The sequence below is a fragment of the Apus apus genome, chromosome 2 (assembly GCF_020740795.1).
Source record: "Apus apus isolate bApuApu2 chromosome 2, bApuApu2.pri.cur, whole genome shotgun sequence".
Taxonomy (NCBI): domain Eukaryota; kingdom Metazoa; phylum Chordata; class Aves; order Apodiformes; family Apodidae; genus Apus; species Apus apus.
Genome location: NC_067283.1, coordinates 55,285,097 through 55,298,698, shown reverse-complemented (window position 1 = coordinate 55,298,698; position 13,602 = coordinate 55,285,097). Strand labels below are relative to the sequence as shown.

The window sequence follows — 13,602 nt, the reverse complement described above, 5'->3', positions numbered from 1 at the left end:
TCCTGAAGTTAAGGGTAGCAGTAAGCTTGCTGCGAGCCCTCCTTGCTGTCCTAAGGATCTTGAACTCCACCATTTCTTGGTCACTACAACCTAGGCTGCCCTTGAGCTTAACATCCTTCACCAGCCCTTCCTCGTTGGTGAGGACAAGATCCAGCACAACACCTCTCCTTGTTGGTTCCTCAATTACTTGGAAAAGGAAGTTGTTATCAGCACACTCTAGGAACTTCCTGGATTTTTTGTGCTTTGCAGAGTTGTCCCTCCAACAGATATCAGGGTGGTTGAAGTCCCCCATGAATACTATGAAGCTGCTCCTATCTGTCGGTGGAGTGCCTCATCTATACTGTCCTCCTGGTCAGGCAACCTGTAGCAGACTCCCACTGTAATGTCACGTGTGCCTGCATTCCCCTTAATCTTAACCCATAAAGTCTCTGTTGGCTCCTCATCCTTCCCCAGTGCCATAGCTTCCTGTGTCCTTTTGCTCTTCTCCTTAAATACATGTTCCTCAGTCATATAATGAGAACCTTCTTTGTGTTTAACTCATCCATATGAGAAACAGGCATGTCAGCTGGACCAGTCTTCATAGAAAGACAGTGTTCAGCAAGCCTGAAAACAGTTTACAGCAAGTTAACCATTTCAATAGTCTCTGTGAGAGTGGAAGCAGGAACCTGTGGTCTTATTTGGTGGCAGCCTGAGCTCCCCTTGCTTATTGCACCCTCTAATTTACAGCTTAAGATAGAAGGAAGAAATACATTCCTGAATTGCCATCACAAAATCTTCCTTTATGCTTCCCTTTTCCTTTTAATTACCCTGCTGTTTGACAGTGACTGCTAAAACTCTTTCAAGAGATACTAATGGGTAAGTGTATCATTTAAAGATGACTGAATCCCACCATTAGATCTTCAGCTCTTTCTAAATTAAAGCTTGATCGCCTTTAAAGATGCTGTGCAATATATTTAAAGTCAGGTTATAGATAGTCTGAGAGAATACGGTGCCTTCTACAGGGTGCCTGCAACAATCTAAGCTTTTCTTTGTAGTTATTTAGGATTTTATACCTTTTTTTTCAGGAAATGAATATCACTGTGTGAAAACAAATGGTGTAAGGGGACTTGTGACAGGACATTTAAGTGAAATATGGACATTTCAATTGAAGTACAGTGTGTTAGTCAAATGCTACCTGCTGGGCTGATTAGGAATAACAGTATAATTCTGTAGTCTGTGCTATACAGGAAATCATAGTAGAAAAATGAATGGTCTTTCCTGTCTGAAGTGTGGGAATATATAAATGTCCTGTGCTTTGATATTCGCTTTGTCTTAGGTTCTGGAATGACCAGAAGTCATGTATGTGCTTTCATGGCACATCCATTTTCTTAACTGCTAGGCAGAGCAAGAGGAGCAGTGATTGCAGGGAAGGAACTGATTGTTTTATTAGTTTGTGATTTTTGTGTTGTGGAGTTTTTTTTAATGGATACGATAGCTTTAGGATGAAAAAGCTCTTGAGGGTTTTGTTGGACTTAGTCTTTCTGTATTTTTACTAGATAAATGAAGTGTGCCTACCTAGACCTTCAAATAAAGTCTTTAGCAGTCCTGCAATGCCTGGATGCCTGTCACTGCTGCCAGGACTATCCAGTGAAACAAAGGACTGTCAACCATCACAGAAGTGCAGAATTTTAACTTTTCTCTCTGCCTACAACATACTCCAGCTGTTTTTGTTTGCTTACCTGTCATGTACTTATATTTTTCATTTTCACAAGCCATGCAGACCCTAAATAACAGCTACATTGGCTTTTCCGATATCCTTCTCTCAACATGCCACAACCCCAAACCTCTGTTTTATGAATGCCTTTTCAACAGATCTGCTCCATGCTAGACTGGTTTTATTATCTTAATTTTTGTCACCAGTCCACAAATCACTGTCATGTTGCTACTGAATAAGGAGGAGGACTTGGGGATCACTTCTGTCATACTTTAAAATATAAAAATTGTTATGTTATGGCGAAGCCATAATCAATTCTCGTTTAATTGAGTCCATTGTAGAAACGAACTGGTTTTGTTTGACTGGCCATGACTGTGATTAAAAAGCTTTTGCTGTTTTGTCTCTTGTTTAAGGATAGATTTTCCTACCATTCACATTGTATTGATTGTACGTTAGGTCTGTGTGATCTCTAATCTGCACAGAAAATACATACTGTCTGCAGTACAATAATAGCTTTTTGTTTAAGTGTTTGCTGCTAATATGATGTGTTACATCAAGCCAGTCTGAATTCTCAAGTATTTTCCTGGTGGTAATGAGAAAGGTGGTGTAATTCTTCACCAAAAAGAAAAGTTTAATTTTAATGCAAACCAATATTCACCAGGATCATAAAGCCCTAGCCCTAGCCCTAGTAATAAAAATAGAAGCTGATGTTATTAATGCATCATTCCAGATACACAGAGCACCATTATGTGGCTCCTGGGTTGAGTAAAACTTCATGTAGTCACAGTGGCCATAGACTTGAGCCCTATAAAGTTGGAAGCTGCACCAGATGGCCATTGTCAAGGCAGCTTCTAAAGACACTATTGCTCCAATGTGTTAGAGCTCTGGGTACAACTTACTCAGTAGTAGCTTTTTAAAGTACAATTGCTGAGCAAAACTGATCCTCATTATGGAAGTAATAATGCTAATGCTTTGCACTCAGTGACCTTTTATCTGAGGAACCAAAAGCTCTTAATCAAGGCTTTTAAAGACTCCCTTTCTGCTTACAGGAAATAAAGTGTTCAGAGGCTTGATGGAATGTGAGAGAACTGAGCAAAAGTAGTCTGACTCTGTGGTGTATTACAAGCAGCCAAGCAGTGCTCTCTGCAGGTCTGGGATGGGGCAGGAGAGCACTCCTGTCCCTGACAGCAGGGAGATGATGTGCCAGTCACTTGGGGTGAAACCTCCTACTTCCATGGTACTTCTTATCTTGAGTAGAGCCAGCTTGTGAGTGGGATTGCTTGTGCATTAAAATGCTGTGTGGCAGAAACGAGAATGACAGACAGTGGCCCTAACTTGAAATTTCCCTTATTCATTCCATAAATTGTGAGGATAATAATGGAACGAAGTTAAGATGTGGGGATGAAGAATAGTAAGATTCACATATCCCACACTTAGCTGGGGGGCTAAGATGTGGGGTGATACATCTTAGGCTCCATATATTCAGAGCACACAGATAAGTAAGTGCAAAGACTGGCCTGTATTTTAGGGAAAACAGTTATATGGATTTTTAAAAGTACCCTGTGTTGGCCTTGAATGTGATGAGCTTTAATACTCAGCCTCAAAAATCACATAATGGTACTTACCAGTAAGGACAGTAAATAATTGTATTTGCTTTTATGTAGTCAGTAGTGTTTGTTTTTTTTTTCTTTTATTTCCCCAAAGTGATTTCACTGTAGATTTCCAGGGTCTAGACATCATACCTGAAAGTTTTCTTAGTCACTGTTTTTTGTTCTGTCTTTTAGATTGATGTGATTGTGACTTTGGGTGGACTTGGAGGACGTTTTGACCAAACAATGGCATCAGTGGAAACACTTTTTCATGCAACGAATATCACTCCTTTTCCAGTGATAGTTATCCAGGAGTGCTCGCTGATTTACCTGCTTCAACCTGTAAGTGTTGCAAAAAGTCACTTCAGAATAAAACTGACCTTCCACCCACCATGACCCTGTAAGTCTTGCAGCATTAAGTGCTTTTTTTCTTAATTGTATTCTGTAGGGTCAGAGACTAAATGTAAAATATATTGCAGGTAAGTGTACTGCAAATTATGGGCTTTGCATTCCTGCCTTAGAAAAGATTGTGTTTAATTTGTTCAGGGTAGATTTGTTTAAAAGGGGAGGAACATAAAAATTCGGAAGGTATGCAACCTGAATTTGGGCAAATATGGGATTTTGATTATAAATGAAAAAAAAACTGTTTATAAACTTTAAAATTAGATTCCAGTAAGTTTAAATTTAGGACACAGCCGTTTTTCATGTTGAGTAGAAATAAGGATGTCTGCAGTAAAAGAAACAAAAGAAAGCAGTAAGAGTAAGATATGAGGGAGTTCCTGACAGAAACATCAGGCAGAGCCCTTATGTGGTCTGAGTGGAGCAGTTCATTATGATGGGAATCCAGCTAGAATCAACGAGGGAATTTATTTCAGATGTGTTATTTTTGTGGGTTTTCAGGTCTGTTGTTCCATTTATTGATTCATAAAACAACACTCACAAAAGATCTTGCTGGGCTTCTACTGCTAAGATTTAAATTAAAGGCAAATCTAAGCATCAAAGAGTCTCCTCTAACAGTGATCCATTCGTTTGTTTAGAAATATCTTTTCCTGATGTCATGGTTTCTGGAAGCTTAACTAACTTACGCATTTTACCTTGGAAAAAGGTAAATTTTATTTCATTAAAATAAATAACATTCACAGATAAATTTGACAAAACCCAGCACCCCATGTGCTTCATTGTAATTTGAGAAAAGCATTAATAAAGTTCAATGAGATTATAGAATTAAATTCACAGGGGCAGATGCTTTATTAACAACTTTGAAGCACTGTGTCTGCAGGAAAGATAGTAGGCACAGGAGCTCATTTGCTGGTATGATGAAGAATGATGGTTGTACAGCTAAATGGATAGAGGCAGAAGAGTTACAGGGAAGGAGGACTAAAGGATAACTGTGGTGAATAACTGAAAGTGAGGAGTAGCTTGCTTGTGATTGATCTGTGGCTGCAGTACTTCACTGACCACTGTAAATTAATTTTAGGATATTTTTAAGGGCATCTTGAAAAGCTGAAATAAGATGGAGAATACCCAGTTTAGCTTACAAAACCATTACTTGGACTGGAAAGACTTAATTCTTTTCATTCGCCTTTTCCGTAAGTGGCTTTAAAATGCCATGCCTCAGGTTGCTTTCAGAAAAGTCTTCAATGAATAATTAAACTCTCTGCAATGTGAAAAAAAAAATATATTCTTTGCATTTAAATAGAAGTGAGATGTTGCTAATTGTTTGTGCTTGCTGGAAACTTCTGTGTTCTGTTTTTAATAATGCCATACAATAATAATTTAATACTTTTTTGTTGATGGAGAGAGTTCCACAGGATGTTATTTTTTTCTGCTATTCCTGGCTGTCAGCCTGCATTGCCAGTAACTGACTTCTGTAACTTCAGGCTGTTTCTAGCATTCAGAAATAAAGGGCAAATACAGAAGCAGGCCATTTAAGCAATCTTAATGCTAACTTTGGCACAAAATTGCATTTCATTGTTGGTTTAAACTTGTCACTGTCAGCATCTTCAGTCAGCTGTCATAGTACATCCAGATAATAATGTTAATCCTGCACAGTTTAGATAAAATTCAAGTGAGTAGTTTAAACACAGAAGGAAGCAAGGATGCTAAGCTTGGAAGTACTCTTTTTCTGTACAGAGTTCAGTGTGATATTTTTCTCTTGTAAACAGCCACAATCATGGCATTCTCTCTTTTTTCCCCTCTTCCCCTTTGTAATTTAAAATCAAGGTAGGAGGGAGCTGAACACAGTGGGAGACCCACTGACTTTTTGAAATGCGTGTCTGGAAACTGTGTGACAAATGAAGCCAGATTTTGAGATTCAAGTGCTAATGCCTATGATAAAGTTAAAAGCATCATGCTTTTTCTATAAAAAGTAAATTTGAAATCTTTCTCTCTTCGGGAAGAGAAATCTGATCTTTATTGAACTTTGGAAAATTATGTGAGCAACACATAACCATATTTTTGCTTCAAAATAACATTAGCCCTCTGCTCACTGTAGTGGGAGACTAGTATTCATTCTCAGTCATACATACCTAGGCAGAGGCTAAAATAACTTGGATAGAGCAGATGTCAATGCTGTAAACAGCCCCTAGGAAGGATACAGTGGGAAATAACAAGCTGCTGAATTTTTGGTTACTAATGTAGAAACTAAAAGGAGGAGTAGATACCTAAGTACATAATAAAATCTATTAAGTAGCTGCTTTGAAAGAGAGTTATTTCACATTATTACAATGTTGCTACAGAGGTCTACAGCAGAAGAAATATATCAATATTTAACACACTTGTGTAGGAGACCAGTTTACAGAGTTGCTAAAAGACTTTAGGGTGGTAGAGCAAGCCAGCAAGGACAATGCCTAATTTGGAATCCACTGTAAACTACTAAGCCAGGAGGACCAGGTAAACAAAGTGGGTTTTTATCAACCAATAAAATTATCCAAGTACTGAATGTAAGGTAATTGGCATTTTGAGTTCTGAGGCATCTCTTGGGAAACAGACAAACAGTACAAGTTTTCGAAATACACCAGGAAAAATGTTTTGACATGGAAAGTGAAGAAAACTACAAGGAAGTAAACTCTTTTATATTCATTTCTGACCTGTAAGTATGAGCTATGCTGAGAGGTGGAGAAAAAATTGGGAAGAATTACACCCCACAAATACTTGTCTCCGTAGATTCTATGGAGAAATTGGGCATCGGGCTGAGATCTAGGTATGCACTGTAGGTATCCAGATTTATATTAATGAATTCTGATATAGGCCACATTACTAAACAAGTATTTAAGAAAAGAAAGCAGGCATGCAATCAGGAGCATCTATGGAAGGATCCAAGCAATGAGAACATAGTCTGTAACTACAGAATTTTGAAGTTGATAGTGATAAGATTTTCTCTCCTCTTAATGGGAAAAAAAAACCAATAACAGACAGCCAACATTTAATGCATCTTTTGCTCAGTCTTCACTAAAGCAAAATACTCCTTTGAACAGATAACCAAAATAATTAAAGTGAGTGCCAAAGTCCAAAGACTTTGATTCGCCTCATATAAAAAGCAAATAAAAGATTGAGCTGCCTTTGATTTTGCCAACTCCAAGGGTTGTTAGTTTTTGTGTGCCATGCAACACTAATTAGGATAGGAGTCTAGAACAGGGAGGTGTGTAAGAATTCCAGGAGGTGATGCTTGCTCTGAAGCATTTTTTAACGTGGTGATTGGAACTAAAAAAAAAAAAAATTTAAAAAATATCCCTGTACTGAATAGCCATCATATTGCTTTCTGTGGTGGGGGGAGGGATGGAAGCCTGAATTCTTAATAAAGAGTAATCACTCTTTATAAGCAGGATATTTTATGCAAGAGTTGATACATTTTATGCTTGAAATTTTGGTAATATCAATTATCATTAGATTATACCCTGGCTGAAGAGCATTAGGCTCTTTGAGTCATGTTTATCATGCTAGCCATGCTCAATATGAACGGCTTAAGGTTTCACATACATACTTTCTCATTTTCTGGTTGTGTGCTTCTCAGAAGTACAGAAACATTAGCTTCTGTACACTAAGCATAAATTATCTTTTATCTGTGAGTTTTATGGCAGTTTGTAATACAAGGTAATAGGATTTATGGCCAAGAAATGAGAAGATGTCCAAGAGTTAATGAGGCCTGTCTTTTACATTATACTGAGCAGTTCAGTTTTCCCCATGCAGGATTCCAGCCCTGGGATGTAGAGAAGAATTGCTACATGCACATGAAAATGTGTTACAGCAGCATATTTCTGTCAGTAAGCTAACGCTTTTGAAAGAGTGTGAGAATACTTTGATAATCCTTTTTCTTGCACATGGCTTTTCTTGTGAGTGCATGCCTGCCTTCCCTGTGAGAGATGATGAATAATTTAACATCATAGATAGTAGTCCAGCAGCTAAATATGGGCAGTAAGAATCATCCTTTATTCTTGGCACTTTACTACCATTTCATCTGAGAGAAGTAAATTGTATAGTGTTTCAATCTCTTAGTCTCCTGGTTTGTAAATTGGATAAAACCCACATCCTTCTTTGAATGGGCACTGTGAGGCTCATTTAGGTTTTTTTCAAAATGCCTTTACATCCCAACTCTGCACCAAGATGGAACATAGTATTATAGTAACAACAGTATTCATAAGGCCCTTTAATTAACGTAAATATTGCCATACAGTAGGCTGCACAGTTTAATTAGTTAACATGGTCTCAAGCACAGTTATAGTGAGAGCCAGCTAATATTCTCACAAATAGTTCCTGGGCACAGTTTGAGGTTAGCACAGATCAGTAACTGCTTACTGAGTATTGGGATGGTACCATCTTGTTTTGGGGGCAAGAGAGAATAGCCACATGCATCGAATAGTGCTGTGCCACTTGGGTTGAGGTCCAGAGAGTATTGCCTGAACTGCTTTATAGATGTAGACAGAGTGAGTAGGTGTGGAGATCTGTTTCTTGACTGGGGGCATTGCAAGAGATTTAAGTGAGGTAAGATACAAGACCGGAAACTTCACTGGAGTTCATCGCTGCAATTCCCTATGCCAGTGTCATTTGGTTTGCTTTGTGTCCATGCTTGTAGAGAAAAGTTTAATGGGAAGTTCAGGGTATATACCTTCAACTTATGAGTTTCCCTCTGGCAGGCAATTCCTTGGATTTCTCAGGAACTTATAGAATGAGTTATCAGATCAGTTCTGCACCACCTCATATGTGCAAGAAGCAGATGTGGCTTGCACCAGCAATCAGTGGAGAAAATCCTTAAAGAGTGTGCCTTTCTGGGGGGATAACTTTGGAGTTTGGAAATTGGAGGATAACCTTCAATGCCTCATTTTCCTGTATTAGTGTATTTTATGGCTAGTTTAAGTCCTCAAAAGGTCCCAGTTTCCAAGGAAGAGGTTTAAACATATATTTACCATTTAAACAAGATGCTTAAACATATATTTAGTAATTGAAATAGTTATTGTCCTGAAAGGCTGTCTTTCCTGTTTGGTATCTGCTCTCAAAGAGCACTGCTGGAACTTAATCTAGTTGAGAAAGCAGTGTCTCTGAGCCTCGAGCTCCTTGTAGGTCACTTGAATGAGCATCTATGGAATTTGCAAATATACAACTCCTTGTTCTTTGAAAAATACATCTTTTTGTGACTTTTCCTATGAGAAGCCAGCCATTCAGCTGAAAAGACACATTGCCAATGTCAAAAATATTAGCAAGGAATTAGTAAGAAGTCTTACTCAAGCCATTCTTTGGGAGCTCAACTCCTTCACAGAAACTCCTGCAGAAAGGTTTTTTGTGCTTGCAGAGCTTCAGTAGCACATTTAAATGGCTTCTCAGAAAATAAGTTTCTATGTTGGTAGTTCAGCTGCCTTCTTTGTTAGTAGTTTAGCTTTCCTTCTTTGGAGAGAAACTTTGAAGATTTGGTTACAGCTCAACTTCTGTTCTTAAAATAAGACTGTTAAGAGTTAGAACCCCTGTTTTTCTTCTTCCCTGGGAAAATCCAGCAGGGCTAATGATCATTCAGTCATTCTTACCATGTGTGTTCATAGTGGACCTGTGTAAATGGGACCTTCAAAAGGCTCTAGGTGCACCTGACACAGGTATTTCATGCTAATTTATCACTATGAAGTGGTGTTGCTTCATGTTTACTGCAGGATTTCTGAGTTTTACTGGATATCACTGATCCAAATTGAATTAGCTTTTGTCAATCACATTTTGAGCTGGGGAAGATTTAGTTACTATTTTGCAAATTTGAGTAGGATTTTCTTTTAACAGCTAAATTCTTTATAACCCAGTTGTATTCCAGCATCAAAAAATGTATAGTATCAAATATACAAAGCTTGTATAGTATTTTAGAAATAATAATTAGCTTTTGAAACACTCATATCCTTTCAAGCAGTTTATTTAGCATCAGTTAAAAATGCAAACTGCATAAATTTTACTAAATATTTGGAATTATGTGGATTTTTTGGTGGACTTTTTTTGCAGAGGATGACATCTAATAATTATGGATTACTTCTGTATGATGAAGGCATACACAAATTATTTTTTTTAATAAGTCCTAACTGTCTTTGCTTAGACAAATATATAATGAGAACTTCATAAGACAATTTGATAGCTTTCAGGTAACCACTTTGAAAAATATATGTATTTCAGAAAGGAAAGGAAAATCGCAAAATATCACTGCCAAGAGAAAAATTATATCCTTTACTAAATGCAATTTTCATCTGCTCATAATTCTTAAGAAACAGGTAGTACTCTCTAGCAGGATATGTGAATCACACAGCTGTTTTTAAATTCACATTTTAATGGTTGTCTGCAAAGAAGATTATGTAAGGAGTCTAATTGGATTATTTATGTATTTCTGAATATTGAAGTTATCCAGTTTGTTTCTGAATCAATATCAGGTTTTTGGTAACTTTCAACTGGTCTCTCAAGATTTTTCAGTCTTTGTCTTTTTAATTAGATATTACAGCAGCTGTTGGATCATCATCTAGGAGAACCTTGACCCTAAATAAAGCTCCTCCAGTGAGGTTCTTGCTCTCTGTTGTTGCTCCTAGCTGTTGTAATATGATCTTGTTAATATGATAATACCTATTTTGCTGGTTTATGGAAACAACAAGAAGTTTTCTATTACAAAGCTAGTTTTCTTAGAGTTGGTTTTTTTCCCCAAGCTGGCAATTACTTGTGTTTCCTTTGAAGTCTTAATCCTTTTCATCCCCACCCTTAACAAACTTTAATACTTTGGGGTTTTGTGTTCAATATACTCTTAATAATTTTTTGTACTGTAAAACAATTAATGTGCTGCACAAATTGCCTGCTTTATGTTACATGATCAGCAGCAAAATATGTAATATTTGACTTTGAGGTCTGCTTATAGGAACTTATGCTTAAACTGAAATCAGTGGGAAGCTGGTAAAACTTTCTCTTGTTTTGATGATAGCAGTAAGCTGAGGAAGACCACAGCAATATTTTCACTTGCTGTGTGTTTATTTAATCTTTCTTCTTTAACTAAACAGGACAAAACTGCAGTCTGCATGCATGTATGTGTTCATTGTAGTTTTGTTTGTTGTATTTTTTCCAGGTATGACTTTGATTTTGTAGCAAGCTGAAGAATTCCCAAGTTTTTTGTGAATATATTTTTGGCCCCAAAAACCCCTTATCATTTTAAAAAGCTTTTAAAAGGCTGTTAACATGGATTCCAAATTTGATCAACAGAATTAAATACTTTGTATGTAATTTAATAAGCTTTCTGCAAGGTGTCATATTTTTGTACTTTAAAAAAGAAAAGTTATTAGATTTCTTGTCTGTATGAAGGTTTCACAGACTGGTGTTTTACAGATTGCTTTTGTAGTATTTTTATTACTGTTGCTGTGGTTTAAAATATTTGTCTACCACCTGATACTGAGGGGGAGTAATACACTGTTTTGACGTTTCAAGGTTAACAGATCTAAAAGACTAAGTTGACTTAGAGGGATAATTATAAACTCTTTCTGTGACTTGCCTGCTCAGAGGCTACTCCCCTTACTAATTCATCACCATACAGCAAGATCTTATTTTCTCTTTTAATCTTGTTTCTTCTTCTTTCCATTTTATTTATTTTCTTCTGGATTTTTTTTTTCCCATCACCTGTCTTTTCTCAGTGCATCATGGTTTCTATTATTATTATTATTATTATTATCATTATCATTATCATTATCATTATTATTAATTATTATTAAAATTATTATTGTTTTAACTTAAGAAGCTGCTGCTGTCCTGAAGGTTTTTTCCAGGGTTTGTATCCTTCCAGCAATTACAATTCTATTATATGAAGCATTAAGTTGTCAGTGCCCTTTTGTCATTCTGGCTTCATCTGTTCCTCTTGGATCTTGCAGTTATTTTCTCTTGGTTCTGCAGTTGTACCAGTGACTAAAGTGGCCTCGCCTGTGTAGTATTGGAAACTACTGGGGTGATGTCTGCTGCAACATACCTGTGCATCACCCTTAAAGTACTGCTGAGTTATAACTGTTCAATTTTATTGTGTTAACCAGATTTCCCAAGTCCTAGGATTCTGTGCTGCCCACTAAGTGACGCTGTGTCTCTGAAGGCATCCTACTGCCTTGCTGGAGGTGAATTTCACTGAAGTTTTGTAGTAAGAGCCTTCCTGTTTCAGTAGTAAACAGAATTCAGTGATGGTTTGGAGGTGTGTGATTTTTTTCACTCCGTCCCTATCATTACAGAAAAATCTGTAGGGAAGCTAACAAGTTTCAGAAGTCTGTGATCTGACAGCCTCCTCTGGAAAGAAAATGAATGTCTGGAAAATATTCTGTTGCATATGATTAAAAATAGAGCAAGGAAAATCAATACTATTGTTCCCAGTCTGAATGTAAATGACAGTAAAAATTAAAGTGATAGTAGGTGATGAATTACCTACTACAAAACCAAAAAAAGCAGAATGCTAAATACTAAATGTTTGACCGAGCGTAAAGGGTTGATAGATTCTTTTAGAGGAAAGCTTACAAGAAAATTATCCTTTCTGCCACATCTGAGTACTGGCATTAGCTGAAGTCGCAAAGGGTGAGCATCCATATTCTGGCCTCAGTTATATTTGAAAATACGTTTTCTGATAAGTGTAATCCCTTTATGAAATTGCTTAGGCTTTTCCAATCCCTTATAGTATCACTGTTAATTCTGTATCTGCCAGGGCAGTGATTCAACTATATGGATTTTCTACCTTTACCCTTATTGTTAAAAAAGGATCCGTGCGGAAGAATGATAATACTTAGTAATATTTGAGGTTCTAGGGAAAATGCTGTACTGCCTGATAAACAAGAATTAGTTAAAACTGTTCAGCCTTGCCATGGGAAGTAATTTACTTTGCAATCCAAATTTTATTGATGTTGGTAACAACTGGCTACATTACTTCAGCACTCTCTGCTGTAACAGAAGATATGATCAGGGATTGAGTTCTTCCAAGTGTTTTAAGACTGTAATGTGTCTGTCCCTCTCATGTGAACTGCAATCAAAAATACTTGCCTACAGATCATCTGGGCCCAGTGATCTACAGAGGAGCACAGGCTTCCTACTCCTAATGCTAAAATCAAGCTACTTGGAGTGAATGTGTTCCTGTTAAAGCCAGAAAAGGAAGCTGGAAGCTTGTGACTTGGCAGCAGAAAAAAAGCTCCTTCTCCATCCTCAGTCCTAAATTTACAGAATTAGTACAGTGCCCTAATAGCCAATGAAAGGCAACAGTCTCCTGGGAGAACCATCTGAGTGTCAGCAGCAGGTGGAAGCAGCCAGTAACAGTGATTGGAGATACCCTTCTGCACCCATCTGCTGGCAGACGTGCTTTCACAGGAGTTGTGTCGCTTGGCAAGGGCCTGGACCCAACATGTTGTGGAGAGACTGCAACTGCTCATCTGGCCCTCAGACTGCTGCTGCTCATCTGTGCGGACACCAGAGACACTGCCAAGAGGAATCTGAAGTAAATCAAGACAGAGAGAAGATCTGGAATCTCCTGATAGAGAAGACTATGTGATGATATTTAGAAGTAGTAGTTCCGTCCACTCTGATCTCTGATCTCTGTTCCTGTTTTTGTTACAAGGGTAAGGTCTTGTGTGTAACCTCTCAGGAAAAGTGCTGAAAGGTGAAATGATTTCTGTCTCTAAATGCACTGAAGGAGTAAATGCCAGGGAGACTGTTTAAGCTCAAGGCCAGCGTTAGAACAGGAGTAAATTACTTTAAATTAGTGACAGATAAATTTGCATCAGAAATAGAAAAAAAAAACACACCCTAATAATTTATCTGAAGAGATACCTCAAGAGCTTTCCAAAGGGGAATGAGGAGGGTGACAGTTAG

At 37.5% G+C, this 13,602-nt stretch overlaps 1 protein-coding gene across 3 annotated transcripts in view; it reads left to right on the top strand.

Moving 5' to 3' along the window:
- TPK1 (thiamin pyrophosphokinase 1) overlaps positions 1-13,602 on the top strand; it is a 341,274-nt gene that overhangs the window by 225,931 nt on the left and 101,741 nt on the right. For all 3 annotated transcript variants that reach the window (XM_051611450.1, XM_051611451.1, XM_051611452.1), the window contains one exon: positions 3,478-3,624. In XM_051611450.1, coding sequence (XP_051467410.1) covers positions 3,478-3,624 — 147 coding nt within the window. The remainder of the gene's footprint in view (positions 1-3,477; positions 3,625-13,602) is intronic.